Source organism: Phasianus colchicus, chromosome 5, assembly GCF_987193195.1.
Source record: "Phasianus colchicus chromosome 5, bPhaCol1.hap1.1, whole genome shotgun sequence".
Classification (NCBI taxonomy): Eukaryota; Metazoa; Chordata; class Aves; order Galliformes; family Phasianidae; genus Phasianus; species Phasianus colchicus.
The window spans coordinates 18,062,633-18,076,559 of record NC_143440.1 but is presented as its reverse complement, the minus strand read 5'-3'; the positions used below and the strand labels follow the sequence as shown (position 1 = coordinate 18,076,559).

At 42.5% G+C, this 13,927-nt stretch overlaps 1 protein-coding gene and 1 long non-coding RNA gene across 3 annotated transcripts; both read right to left on the bottom strand.

Annotated features, from left to right (window-relative positions):
* Window positions 1-163: 163 nt before the first annotated feature.
* On the bottom strand, window positions 164-1,729 carry LOC149917779 (uteroglobin-like). The gene is made up of 3 exons (XM_090140734.1): window positions 1,595-1,729; window positions 949-1,133; window positions 164-405 (listed from the first exon to the last, which is right to left on the bottom strand). Exons 1-3 carry the CDS (start codon window positions 1,647-1,649, stop codon window positions 382-384), a joined length of 264 nt encoding a protein of 87 aa, XP_089996860.1. The 5' UTR covers window positions 1,650-1,729; the 3' UTR covers window positions 164-381.
* Window positions 1,730-6,965: 5,236 nt separating this feature from the next.
* Window positions 6,966-13,905, bottom strand: LOC149917778 (uncharacterized). 2 transcript variants are annotated; one of them, XR_016466788.1, is made up of 4 exons: window positions 12,196-13,905; window positions 9,152-11,458; window positions 8,544-8,731; window positions 6,966-8,058 (listed from the first exon to the last, which is right to left on the bottom strand). It is a non-coding gene; the product is annotated as an uncharacterized LOC149917778 (long non-coding RNA). The 2 variants fall into 2 exon arrangements; XR_016466787.1 differs by having other exon boundaries at window positions 9,152-13,905.
* Window positions 13,906-13,927: the final 22 nt, after the last annotated feature.

Genomic DNA, 13,927 nt, shown 5'->3' with positions numbered 1-13,927 from the left:
ACGGAGTTCGCATCGCGAGCGGCCGTAGCGTCGGAAAGGACCTTTAAAGGTCGCCCAGTGCAACTCCCCTGCGACGAGGGGCGTGTGGCTAACATCGCTTCTGAAAGCAAGCACTGAAAGAGGAACGAAGGGCTGAATCGCGTTGAGTTTATTGAAACGTGAATTGAGAGGAGGTTCTTTATTGTGACTGCGGGATGAGAGAGAAGAAAGTGAGCAGCTGTTGGGACACGCAGGTATCACGGATCTCGCGACCCTGCAGGGGGTTGAAAGTAGATGATCTTGGAGGTCGTTTCCAACCCAGGCCATTCGATGATTCCATCGTTCATTCTGTGATCTCTGGTTTCTCATTGGCTCCTCGATGATAGCAGATTCGTGCTGTCTTTAGCACTTGTCAAATATCTGAGTCTAGAATGAGAAAAAAGCCAAGCAGTGTTTAGGAAAATATTGGTAATACAAAGCGTCCTTTTGAACGTCCACTGAAGCTGAAGAGGGCTGAAGTGTCCTGGTGGTGAGCATTCAGGTGTCCTGGAAAAACAGCCAACTGCCAGTAGCCAAAGAAAGGGCAGCGCTGGGGGTCGGTGTGCTCACAGCCATTCTAGGAAGGACCCAAAGCTTTGGAGCCGAACTGGTTCCTCAAAGTTAACTCCTGCTTGGGTCCTCAAGTATCGAATAGTCTCTGAATCTTCACTGAAGATTTTCATTAGCCCCTGCAGGATTTATTTCCACTGAAATGCCTAGAAACAGAGCATCTGTTGAGACCTCAGCTCTGCGGTCTCAGATTTGGCCAAGATCGGACAAGGTGTTGAAAGTGCTTGTTCATTATGCAGCACAAACACTTTTCCTCTGGAGTGTGCATGGCACCATCGTTTCCTCCTCAAACCAAGCTTAAAGGGGTCAGCTTTAGGAGTAGCTCATGTAATATTTTGCAAGTGGGGAGGGAGAACTCACCAGCAGTAGTGCAAGAGCCTGTTTGTCTGTGACAGAAGCCTGCACACACTTCTTCAGGCTGCTTTCCATCGCATTCATAGCAGGTGTTGTGATGAATGGAGACACCGCGTTCATAAACTCATCAACAGACCCAAAGAGAAACCTTTCCGTTATTTTCTGGAGGAGGTCACAAGGTGAAGCTGTAGCTGGAATAGAAGCATAAATGAGCCAAGCTGGAGAACATGAAAATTAACCAACCTCATTGAAACAAACTATTCTTGAACACAAAAATAAAACATGCACGTGTGTATGTTCATATGGTGTATTTTGCTGCTGAAGTGCTTCCAGCCTCTGAACTCTTCACCGTGCAGGCAGTATAACAGGGACACTTGGACATGGTGTGTCATAGTGCTGTATTTTGTGGGAATCCCAGGCATCCCTGACCCCCTGGCAGTGCCATCCATGCCTTCTTCACTCAGAAGTCCTCAGAACCTCCACAAAAGAAAATTTTGCAGTTCTGATGGAAAATAGAAGTGCACGATAAGAACAGTTGAAGAGCAAATAAGAAACAATTAGGAGGAATGATCCTTTGACTGTAAAGGACGTTTTCACATTGTGAAGAGCTCTACAGATCGTTTAGAGGTTGATTAAAGCCAGCGGTACTTACCAGGATGGCAGAACACTGCCAGCATGGCCAGCACTAGCAGCAGTGCCAGTTTCATCCCGGAGATGTTCTCCTGCCGTATACTGACTATTAACCTGAAGGACAACTGGACTCACTTTCGAGCCATGCAGACAGAGCACTGCTATATATCAGACCTTTGGGTCTGATCCTCCCACTGGATGACGTGACCAGTCATGTCGCTGTGTTGGCTTTGTATCCTGCTGGACTAGACAACAAGTGCCAATGAAGTCAGTCTCTGGAAGCTCTGCATCTGCCCTTCCTGCTTGGAGAAGCCTCAGGGTGGGGTCCCAGGAGCAGCAGACACAAAGCTCATGCTTCCTCACCCCAAAGCAGGAGCTGTGCCCCTGGCTTTCCGACCAGCATCCTCTCCTTCCTCCCCACCCACCGCTCACTCAAGGACTGGGGTACTTTGGAGATAAAAGGGAGATGAACAGATGCCTTGCAGCTGTGCTTGAGAGTGCTGAACTGCTTGAGGAATAGCTGAGCGAATAGGATGAGTTGCAAGAAATGTTGAAACTTCTCTAAGGAAATGTTTTTCTCAGAGTAACGCTCCTGCGGATCGTCAGCTTTGCCACATTTCCTCACTTTTTGTTTGTCCATTTGTGTCATTCTGCACTGCCAACAGCTTCAATATTACACTTCTAAAAAACAAAGATTGTACAATATTGAAATCCTCCCAAAGGGCCCTTGCGTGGATCAAACCCACAATGCAAACATTTCTCTGGCAAGCAACAGAAATCCAGATATGGCTTACACTCATTTGAGATTTCAGGGTTTGTTGTTCTTTTCATGCAGTGATCCAAATGGCAATGGTAGTTGTTTCAAGATCGGTTTTGAGTGACAGGAGATCATTAGCAAGTGCTTTCAGACCCCGCTTCCAAGCATCGCGAGTGCTACTGTAAATAGTTGCCTTGGATTAAATTTCCTACTCGTTTTTCTCTCTCTGAATGAAATAAATGCCTGATAAAGGATGAGAGTATCTTGAAGCCTCCGTGGAGGAGTGGAACCCTTTGTGCTCAGCATTCATATTCACAAAGAGGCAACCTTTCCTGAGAACGGTCACACTTACTTTTGGGAGAATGGAAGTGGCAGATCCAAAAATCAAACTAAGATATCCCGAGATGCATATGCTCTTGTGGGACTTCTTTGCTTCTTGTGGGACTGCTTCCTTCCACATTTCATTCTCACTCTGCAGACTTGTGTGATAATTACAGACTATCTCTGGGTTTGGGATTAAGAGAGTAAGAAGAGCTGGTGATGACTTTTTGTTCGGAGCAAGTGTTTGCTTGTTTCCCTGTCACTGTCCTGTATTCATCACGTTTGTGTATGGAGACACTAGTGGCAAAATGATCTCTTTCTGCAAGAAATAGATGAGGAGTGTGGAGCATACTGACATGGATTGAAAGAGTGCACAGATCATGTTGTGAATTTTCCTATGAATGCAAGTTCTGTGTGACCCAAATACCAATTCTTAAGACATGTCAATATCTTTGAGACTGTATCTTTTATCTGTTCCTTTTCTCTGAATTGTTCACACTCATGTTTTTGCTTTTGATTTCAGAGAAGGAACATTTATTTCTGGTGCACAGCTTTAAAACCATTTTTCGTATTCCTGGAATAGGCAGAATTGCATTCCGTTTTATTGATATGGAAAGAATTGTATTTGACTGATTCCTTGGTGGACCAAGAAATATACAGACATGTCCTTCACTTTTTCTGAGCTGGGGTACTTGTTCACCCCATCAGTAGCAGCAAAAATGATAGGCTGTATGGGCTGTATACCAAAATTCAGTGTTTGTTTGTAGGCAGTTCTCTCATCTGCTCTTAGTTTCTATTACCAGAGCTGCATTTTGTTATAGTAACTGGCCAAGCTGGCAGAGATCTGGATTCAAGTAGCACTACTTGTCTTCAGAAAGGCCTGCTGTGATCCTTCAGCAAGACATCAGCAACTTGGACTTTAAAGTGCTTTGCTTGAGGACTTGTCTGTGTGTGCTGTAAAATGTATAATAACTCTATACAGTAATTTTGTTATTTATTCCTTAGCAAAACAAATGGCATCTTGTCCTAATAGCAGAAAGGAGGAGAAAAAAAAACCCACATCTTTACTTATAGAAACAGAAGAGAGAAATCATTTTAAAACACAGTCTGAATTTTATTTAGAGCTTGGATTTTACCTCTAAAGAAATAAGATTTAAAGTACACTGGAAGGTGACTGGGTTCTGTACTCAGCGCACAGAGCTGAGGAATTGCCACCATTCTGGTTCTCTCCATTTTGTTAAATATATTTGTTACTTTCCCAGAGGCTTTGGACATGAGCAACTGCGAGCTGCAGGAGTGTTATCAGCAAGCGGATCAGATATCTGGTGGTTTAAGCTTCTGTTCGGATTTGTTTCTGAAACAGAAAGAGCAGTGAATGTAGCATACTCGCTTCAAAAAAATAACCTAAAAACACGTACAAATCCTTAAAAATAGGCAACCATAGAGAAAAGCTGAATTTATGTGAGCTATGCATTGAACTCGTAACCTCTGGCAGGACTTGTGTGAGGACAGAGGCTTGGTCTCACACCCGTGGGTGCTCACAAGGTCAGTACACACCGTGAGATCGTGGGCAAAGACTAACAAAGACCAAATGTGTCACACAGGCTGGAGTCTTGCTTGCCATTATCTGTAAGTTTCCGCATTCATATTGGCTCTGTTCCTAAAAACACACCTGCACAAAGCAAGGTGCTTCTTCCATTGGGGAAGTTGGTGTCTCCACAAAATTGCACAAGAGGAGAGTTATTAATTTTAATAACATTGCAAATATTGAATATTCTAGAGGTCTGATTGGAAGTGTATCCAAGCAAACATTCCTTTTGACCAAAAACTACTGGTCTGATTGTTTCTACCTCCCACTTCCTAGCTAAGACAACAGTGGGCATGCCACTCCTACAGGCCCCACCGTAGTGCCAGCTGTGGCTGTTAACAAGATACCTGAGGGGTCCATCCCACCCGGGAATGGGGACTTGGCTTCATAAATGATCCTCTGGAGTTCATTCTTCCTAAGAATGCACTTCTGGCTTCAGTATTAAAGTCTCTGCAACCATTGGGCAGGGAACGTGGAGACATGCCCTAGCATTCTTATTGTGATCATCATTCAGGTTGGATATTATGAAAAATTTATTCTCAGTAAGGATGGTGAGGCACTGCAGCAGGCTGCCCAGGGAGGTGGTGGAGTCACCGTCCCTGGAGGTGTGGATGTGACACTGAGGGACATGGTTTGGTGGCATGGTGGTGATGGTTTGGGGGTTGGACTAGATGATCGCAGTGGTCTTTTCCAACCAAAATGGTTCTGCAGTTAATAAAACGTCTGCCTCACCTGTCTTAAATCACATTTGCATGATTACAGACTTGTATGCTGACAGCTGTTCTTCCCCACTGCCTCAACTTCAGTTAGGGAATGCTTAAGTTAAAATACTTGGATGCTCTTTGTCCAGAACCTGGCACAAAGCTGCACGGTTCTAAATGTTTATTATTTGTGAGAATAATAAAAAGAATTAATTACCAGCAGATTGACAAGGGCCTTTAAATGCTCAGGAGAAAGCTCATCAATGCATTTCTTTAGTTCAGTCAAAGCAGCTGAAGTTGTCTCATCAACATTATACCGAGAAATTGGCCCAGCGTACAGCTGTTCTACAGAGCCTTCAAGAAGTGTCTGAAGAAGACTAGGGACAACCTCATGAGAAGATCCAGCACCTGGAGTATGAAATACAAATGGGAATATAACAAAACTTTCACTTGTACAGATTCAGCTTCTCCATGAATATCAAAGCCTACCTGTAGTAATATTTTTTTCCTCCTCCTTCTGAAGCTGTCGGCATTTTTAGATGAAAATAAACTGAAAATGTTCTATTCTCTTAATCACTTCTTTCTTCAAGTCCAAATCTTGTAGCCTTCTGATGTTGGTACTACATAGCTGCCTGTAAAGCCTGATTTTGCTTTTAAGGTTGCCATACTGTTATTCCAAAACCTCATTGCAGGGCTGCTCGTACCGTCTGATCTCCTTTCCCTATTCTCTCTGGATAAGCTGTCTTTATTAAGTTATTGAGTTTTGATTTAAAAAAAAAAAATCAGTATTTTAACTTGTAACCCTTCTAGTAAATTCCTTGGGGGTTTTCCCCTCCTTTTGTTATCTCAATTTATGAGATTTAATGTGAGAATCACATTAATTAAAATCTATATTCTTTACCTGCTGTCATTAGGTCTTTAGGTTCTTTAGCTGATGTAATAACTTAGGCTGTTATATCAATGTACATCACATTCCTGTTTAGCCTGCTCTTTCTCTTATTCCAATTCCACATTATTAGGCTTTTGCTTAATGACCTCAGAAGGATTAAGTAGGCTGTTACTTCAGCCAGCACCACGTCACATTAGATTATCTCTGTTTGCATTTGCATTTTTACCTCCCAAATTTACTTCTTTCCCCACATTTGTTTTCTGTTGTCTGACACTTTGGCATCAGTTATTAGGCATCAAATTGTGTACCCTTGTGTCAAGGAACCAAGCCTAGAGGAAACAATAGGTAATGGTAGTAGTTACCCATCATTAAAAACAAAGTTGCATTGGGTTCATTTTGCCTAATGTTGAGTCTCCACATCTAGTCTCTAGAACCAGCAGGACAGAGCATCTAATGTAATGCAGCTATATTGTTGCTGTTTCTGGATCAATCCATCCATTCAAAGGAGAGCCCAGAGTGGCTATTCAGGTACTGCCCATTGCGTTGCAGAGCACATACATCACATTGTGAACCCACTCAATATTTTTCATTGACAAAACTTACCAAGTGAGCTGCAGCAAAGCATGGTGACGAGGAGCACAGTAGCAGTCAGCTTCATGGCAGTGAGAGCCATTTTTTTGTACATTGTGCTGTGAATGCCGGAGAGCTACCTTTGTAGCTTAGTGCAAAAACCTGGGGTATATATGTGGGATATGGTCCCAACAGGTCATGCAGCTGTGCTAAGATTGGATCCAGGCCATGATTGTGAAGTGGATAGATGAAAAATGTGGTTGACCTCTGCATTCATTAATTGCTGCTGTTAGACTTGGAACAGTGAACATACTGCTCTGTTAGTGAGAGTTCACGCTGACATTACATGTGAGATGTATGGCTTTGGAAGCGCAGCACAACCAGGGAGATTGTTCTCTGCAGTGTCAGCATCCAATACACTTCATCTAGTCATTTTATTTGAGGCACTTTTTGAGCTCAAATTCCAGCCCTCTGATATGGCTTCATGCACGCTGCCACTTTTCTTGCGTAATTGTTTTCATTGTTATTTTATTATTATCATTTTCTTTGCTTCTATTCTGTAGCATCCCTTCTCATAGTGTCTTGGACTAATGTGCCTCTGTAAGCACCACAGTCTGTGGTCTGACAATAGACATATTAAAAAGAGAAAGCTGATATACATGAGTGAAAATAGCTACAAACCAAGCAAAGACATTTTTGATAGCTTCTTCTAGATAGCTTTTCGGGTGCTGTACAACCAAATGTACACCTTCACCATTAAGGCATGAAGAGATTGCTTCCACCTGAACTGGCAGCTGAATCAGATTTGCTGATTAACTTTGGAATAATACCACCTTGCCCCTCTTACACTAAAAACAAGCGAAGCACATTCTTAAGGTAAAAATTAAAGGCCAGCTGAAGGCCAGCTGAAGCAACATTCAGCAGAGCCAGCTAATTATTGAGTTATAGACCTAGTTCTGCTAGCTGGCAGCTGGTTAGGGTTGCTAGGCTTCTTTCTATTCCTTCCTCATAGGGGAAACCTCAACCAATTTTCATTATTCCCATACCTCAGTCAACAAGTTGGTTTAAAATCTTCCAAAACATGTTGGTGCTACATCAGTTTTTTTCACATAGCTGTACAATAGAGCATAGATGGAGGACAGCTGTTAGTGTTGCTTGAGTCATCCTGTTTATTTGTCTGGATTTTTTCAAGAAGAATTAGTTTTATGCAATGGTTTTTTGTTGGTGGTTGGACTAAATTATCTCAGTGGTTCTCCCAGCCTTAATATTTCATTGGGAACTTTCTGCAATATTTTGAAATACCATATCATCTCTCCTTAATGACAGCTGTAAATGTGAATACGTATGTATTTGAGAGAAGCAAATCTTGGTAAGGATGACTCAAAGCCAATCATCATCATAACATTTGATAAAGAAAACTGACTAGCAAAGACAGTAACTGTTTTTATTTTATTCTTATGAGAAACCTAAGTGGTTTGAAGATAGGGTTGTAGATCCTAGATAACACAGTTGGCTCTATTCTGTTAGAGTGTGAAAATTCATGTCCAAGAAATAGAGAAAAATGGGAAGATGGAAGTACAGGGTCAGTCAGCATTTGGAGTCATCACAAAGGAGGGTCTTGGAATCATTCCTGCTCTTCACAGCGTTTTAGCAAGTTGTCCTATAAAAGAGTAAGAACAGTGTATGCAGGCATAGCACAAGGTAAAAATACATAGGGAAAATGCAGAGTTCCCTATCCTGTTTCACTGGAATCATCACAAAATTTTCACTTCAACTTCCTTCTTCCCTTGCATCTCTAAGGTCTCCTGCCCTAAATCTCCTCCAAAAGGTCCCCCCTCTGGGCACAATGCCAGGTAGGGAAGTTTCTCCTCAGCCCCAACCAGCAGGGCTTGGTTTCTCCAGCATGCGCTCAGCAGTAGGGAGTGGGAGGCTGCTAGAGGAACTTCACCCTTTCCAGCTTTCAGCTGGGACAGTAAAGGTCTTTTACAGCCCTTTTAAATCAATTATGATGCTGACACTTCAGCAGAGAAGGATGGAAATGAAGGTGTACATTCAAAATTACTATTGTCCTCATTAGAATAGTATTTTGGTCTAGCTCCAAGAAAAATAAATGAACAGAACCATGGTCAGGAAGAATCAAATTACCATCAACTCTACTTTTGCCTCCTTCAGCTCTTCAGAGTGATCCTCTGCACACAGCTTCAGCTGAGTGGCAGCAGTTCTGACTGAAGGAGAAGCCCCTGCATAGGGCTCAATGAACTCCAGGTATTGATCCAAAGGGTCATAGAGAGCTGACAGCACAAACTTACGCAGAACATCGCAAGCAGCAGATGCTGGAAAGGAAAAACATGAGAACAGGCAGCAATGTGACAGTGACAATTAGAGACAAAGGATGTTGTGCAGTTTCCAGCAGCTGTCTCTCCAGAGCCAATGTAATTGGTTGAAATATGTTTCTTCAGGGTGATCACTTCCTGGTGGTCACAGGAAAATAAAGAGTTCACGCATAAGTGAGGCTAACCAGAAAAGCTGTGTACCTTCATGGCTGGAGAACTCATCTGGGATATTAACAATTAGAGCTCACCTAAACAAGGAACCCATCACAGCCAGACTGCAGCTATCAACCCATTGCAATTCAGACCCCAAAAACACAAAATCTGTTAAGACTCCTGGTTTTAGGATGGTTGCAGAGGAGAAATAGTGCTTCATCTTTAACTGTCAGGTTGAAAGCAGAAACTGATGGAAGTCATACTTACGAGAGCAACTGTAAGACGCCAGGGCAACTAGCAGAAAAACAACTGTCAGCTTCATGGCGGCTTCTGCTGCACACAGTCCTCAGATCAGCACAGCAGCCCAGCAGCTTTGGAACCTTCCTGCAGAGCTGACATTTATACAGGAAGCAGCAGGCTGTGCTCCTCCTTTGACATTGATGTCAGTCAAGCAGCCTTACCTTCACAGCTACGGTGTATTTATTTACAGAGAAAAGATGCCAATACCACTTTTTCTCCATTCATGAGTGGCATGTGTTTTGTTTTGTTTTTTTTTTTCTCATTGAGCAACGCACAGGGAAATAGCTTTCCCTACCATAGTGAACAAATCAAGGGGTTCTTCCTCCTTTCCATAGAAGCAGAGACAGTTCTCTTAAACCAAGTGACATGCCCATTGCTGGTCTCTTCAGGACACAGGCTGCCCAGAACAGCTGCAGATGCTCCATCCCTGGAGGTGGTCAAGATTAGTATGTATGGGGGCCCTGGATAGCCTGATCTGGAGGGGCTGTCCCTGCCCATGGAGGGGATTAGACTAAATAATCTTTAAATTCCCTTTCAACCCTAATTGCTATGCACCTCCATGAATGCATAACTTCTGAAATGGATCATGGTCAACCCAAGAAGTTGCTCCATAGACTGGGATGATCTGCACCTCCAGCCCCAAGCAGTTGAGCTGAGACCCAGCACTCTGATGGAGCTCAAAGAAGGAACAACAGGACTCCCAGCTCAGCTTTACTGGAAATGAAGAGCCCAGCTGAGGCTGGTCAGGATCATCAGTGCCTCAGGGCCTGATTAATCACCTTACCCTTGGCTCTAAACTAAGTTCAGATGACTGCCTCAGGTGGAGGCATCTGCACTGTAAGCTGCTGAAATTAAATGTGAGGAATACCACTATAACTCATCTCAATGGTTTATGGTATTGGTACATGTATGGCATGTGGTAATTGTTAAAAAGTATGTTATTTAATATACTTCTCATTCCATTCATCCACCTCTAGGACAAGAAATCAGAATAAATGCTTGTAGACATATACTTGCCAAGATTCACAGTTCTGCACATGGTAAGAGCTGGACAAGTTTCATTTCATTCATGAAATGCATTTGGTGACAGAAAAACCACTATTTTTAAATCTGAAAATATAGTAGAGAACAGAGAGCTGGAAATATATTGTTAGCATAGCAAAAAAGCTATGGGCTTGTTGTATATATCTTAGCACTTAGTTTGGAGACAGATACTGTGAAAAAAGTATCAAGGTTGGTAAGAAAAGGACAGTACTTAAATGAGTCTCATGCTGATGAAGTATGGTCAGCTTCTTCACTCAAGTGCAAAACAGATGCATAGAAGTAACTTAATTTGGGCTAACCCCATTTTAGCACATGCCAGTTTTCTGAAGATGGGAGTTTTCTTGCCTGTGGTCACTGCACAGAGGGCATCGCAGTCCCAGCAAAAGCTCTGCAGGGAGATTAGTTTCTTCCTCTGATTTAAAAGTCACTTGGAAACATATTTTATACTGTCAGCAATAAATGTTCATTTTGACCACCTGCAGTCTTTACACCCAGCTTGTCTTTCCCAATGGCATTTTCCTTGCTAGTAGAAAGTCATGGGAGCTGTCTGCTGGGTGTAATCATGCCAAAGACCCATGAGTTCAGCAAAATAGTTGCTTTGTGTTGTGTGAATATGGGTGAACACTGCTATGCACAGACAGGAGGAGAGGTAATTTGGGCGAGTTGTTTGTAACCATTGCAGAACCTGACCCAGTGCATCTGTACATGAGAATTGAAATGCTAAAAGCCTTTTATATGCTACAAAACAGTGCTTTGCAGCCATAGTGTATCATACCTTATCTTTGGCTTTGCATTTTTACCCAAGGTAAATGTATCACTTCATTTCATGAAATAAGAACCACTTCATCTTATTAAATAAGAACCTAGGGGATGGAAGAACATTTTTTGTTGTTTACAGGCCTGCAAAGCCTTTCTGTGAGCTGTCATCATCCCCTTCACTTGAACAGTGAGCAGCATAGCCTGAATGTCCCAAATGGGACCCTTGTCCCAGGAACATGGCACTAGCCAAGAGCAACACCAGACAGACAACAGTGACAACAGCAGGAGCTGAGAAGTGAGTAGGTGGGAATTTAGGAGACAGGAGAGCATTGAAGCCACTGAAACAGGAGACATGGAGGGCTGCTGTTCTGCTGAAGGAATTACCTGCTGTGGGAAACGCCAGAGTAAGCAAAAGCAAGCAGTGAACGCTACTTTGTTGGGGTCTCTCTTCACTGGTGGAGGTTGGACAAGCTAGAAAGCAGGCAGATAAACATCTTAACTTTCCAATTCTGATTTAGAATCCAAACACTGAAAGATTCAACTAAGTTTTACAACAACTAAGTCTAGAATCAAGTCTGGTTGTGCCCACTAATGTCTTTCCTGTCTTAAAAGCACTGTGGTACAAGCATTGGTCAGAGTAGGCCAGAGTAAAGACATGGGAAAGCCAAATCCTGATTTGTGCAGCACTTCCCACAGTGTGTGAAATAGCAGTATGGGATGGAGAAAGTGCAGTAAGAGAAAAGCTTGAACTTCCTACAGGACACAAGCAAAGACTTAAAACCATCTTCTTAGCAAGCATTTTAAGTTACAGGGCTCAATAAACGCAACACTCTCAAGGCAAGAAACAGCAGAATTTGGTTTGGCCTGCTCCAAAAGGATTGTTCATTTGTTTGTTGTTCTAGCTGTCCATTTGTAGTGCAGTGCAAACAATTATTGTAGAGGACAGGCAGCCACCTGCACCAAAAGGTAGCCGCAGGTGGAGAAAGCTCTTGGCACTTGGAAATGGAAAGTTACAAGAAGAAATTAGAGATGCTGATTTCACCAGCACACAGCATTTCTTCCCACTGCCATTTCAACCTGGGAAGATGACAGTCCACATTCAGATCTTCAGGAAATACTTTCACACTCAAGACTACCAACCCCCTCAAAGGATATAGCCACTGCTGCAATGCTCTCTCTTCCTGAGAGCTAAACACTTCACAGCACACCTTTAATCCCCAGCCAGCTTCCAGAGTGGCTCCATTTTCTTCACAGTTGTGATCTCTTCAAGCTTAGCCACCAGCTGCTGCTTTTGTACCCAGGAAATAGCGGCCTACACTGGACAGAGCCATTCTCCTTAGTCAGCCCCTCCTCCTACAAAGGGGAGGCCAAGAAAGGCATTAGCTACAATGAACACACAACCAGATTTATTCTCATTCTAAGGAGAAAGCATATTCAGATATTTAATATAGGAAAGGGAACGCCAGAGTAAATAGTTAGTGTAAAGAGACAGAGGGGAAGGGTACGGCTTTGGCTGGGACACCAAGCTCTCATGCACACCTAAAAGTGATTTTGAATAGTGCTAGCTCCTTAAACTTAGCTTTTCAGCACCTCTGAACCCAAATGGGAAACAGGTATGGATCCTGGCTCAGAATCCCACCTGTAAAAAGACATTAAATAAATGTTTTGACATGCCTGTATTATCTTGAAACTGCACTGAGAGGTCCTGGTTCCTATTTCTAAACCAGTCCTATTCTGCTGAGCAGGTATGGCAAGAAAGGTAAAGCAAGAGAGGTAAAAGCCCCTCTCCTACCCCTCTACTCACTTATTCTAAGCAAAATTGGACCACAATCGCTTCTCTCAAAAGAGCTAGCTGCTTTCTCTACTTACCTGTAGAAGTTTGCAAGAAGGCACACACTGCTTACCTTCAACGATGAGTGTGAAGTATCTGAGAGAAGCAAAACTCATAACTTTGATGAAGTTGGTGGTATAAGAGTAAAAGTGGCTCAGTAATAGTCCTTTGCTTGCTTTGGGTTCTTCTCAAGGTCAAAATGTCATCATTGTCAAGATAGAATGGTAAAAATCAGTTATAAATACTATCTTTCTTACAAAGTTTAAGTGGTCTGTGAAGACTGGAAATGACCTCTCTCTTTGCCAATAATTTGCTTTCTCAACTGTTTGGCTTCTTAAATTGCCAGTATTCCTTTTTCACAAAGGTGTCTGTAACACTCAGTGTGGCTAGAAAGAACATTAGCAGCTGCCATACCCAATCTTTTTTGAATTTGTCAGACAAGTAATAAACTGATAGGTAATTGGAAATATTCCAGTATCTCAAGGGCACTTACATTTCTTAGACTCTAGAAGATTTAGGCTGACATTGTCCTAAAATCTTGAGCCTGCCCCTCAGTTCTGTGATGGAGAGTATCACCTTATCCTTCCTGTATTATATCTCCTGTGTAATCCTCTCCATAGATAGGACTTACCCGCGTCTACAAACTTACAGGACCACAGTCTTGCAGTGCTGCAGTAATCTTGTTTCCCTGTTTTATATCATGGAATCCAGCTATCTTCTGCAACTCCAAGGAAACAATACCAGTATAGACAGCGTACAGCTGATTCTGTGCCTTCCACCTTCCCCTTCCTTTGTCCTTACAGTTGAAAAAAGCACTGTAAATCACTGACAGCCAAGTTAACTCATTTGGGAAATACTATTGCATGCTTGCTCCATGCTTACACTTCTCTGGATACCTGCTGGTCCCTACCTGCACTGACAGGGTAGGTAGACATGGCCATTCTGTCATCTCTGTTTCTATTAAACTGTTATATAAAATCAGAACAGACTACAGAACACAAGAATTGATTTTAAAAAATCTGCCTGTAACTAAGAATTTAGAAGCAGAAATAACTTTGGTTTGTTGTTGTTTTTTTTTTGTTTTTTTTTTTTTTTTTACATGACTGCCT

Bases quoted from the DNA above. Each gene is read 5' to 3' on its own strand.
- LOC149917779 (XM_090140734.1), bottom strand. From the start codon at position 1,649: ATGAAACTGGCACTGCTGCTAGTGCTGGCCATGCTGGCAGTGTTCTGC. The intron at 1,134-1,594 runs GTAAGTACCGCT...CTTCTATTCCAG, and splicing joins GGCAGTGTTCTGCCATCCTG to CTACAGCTTCACCTTGTGAC. The intron at 406-948 runs GTGAGTTCTCCC...TTCTCATTCTAG, and splicing joins AGGCTCTTGCACTACTGCTG to ACTCAGATATTTGACAAGTG.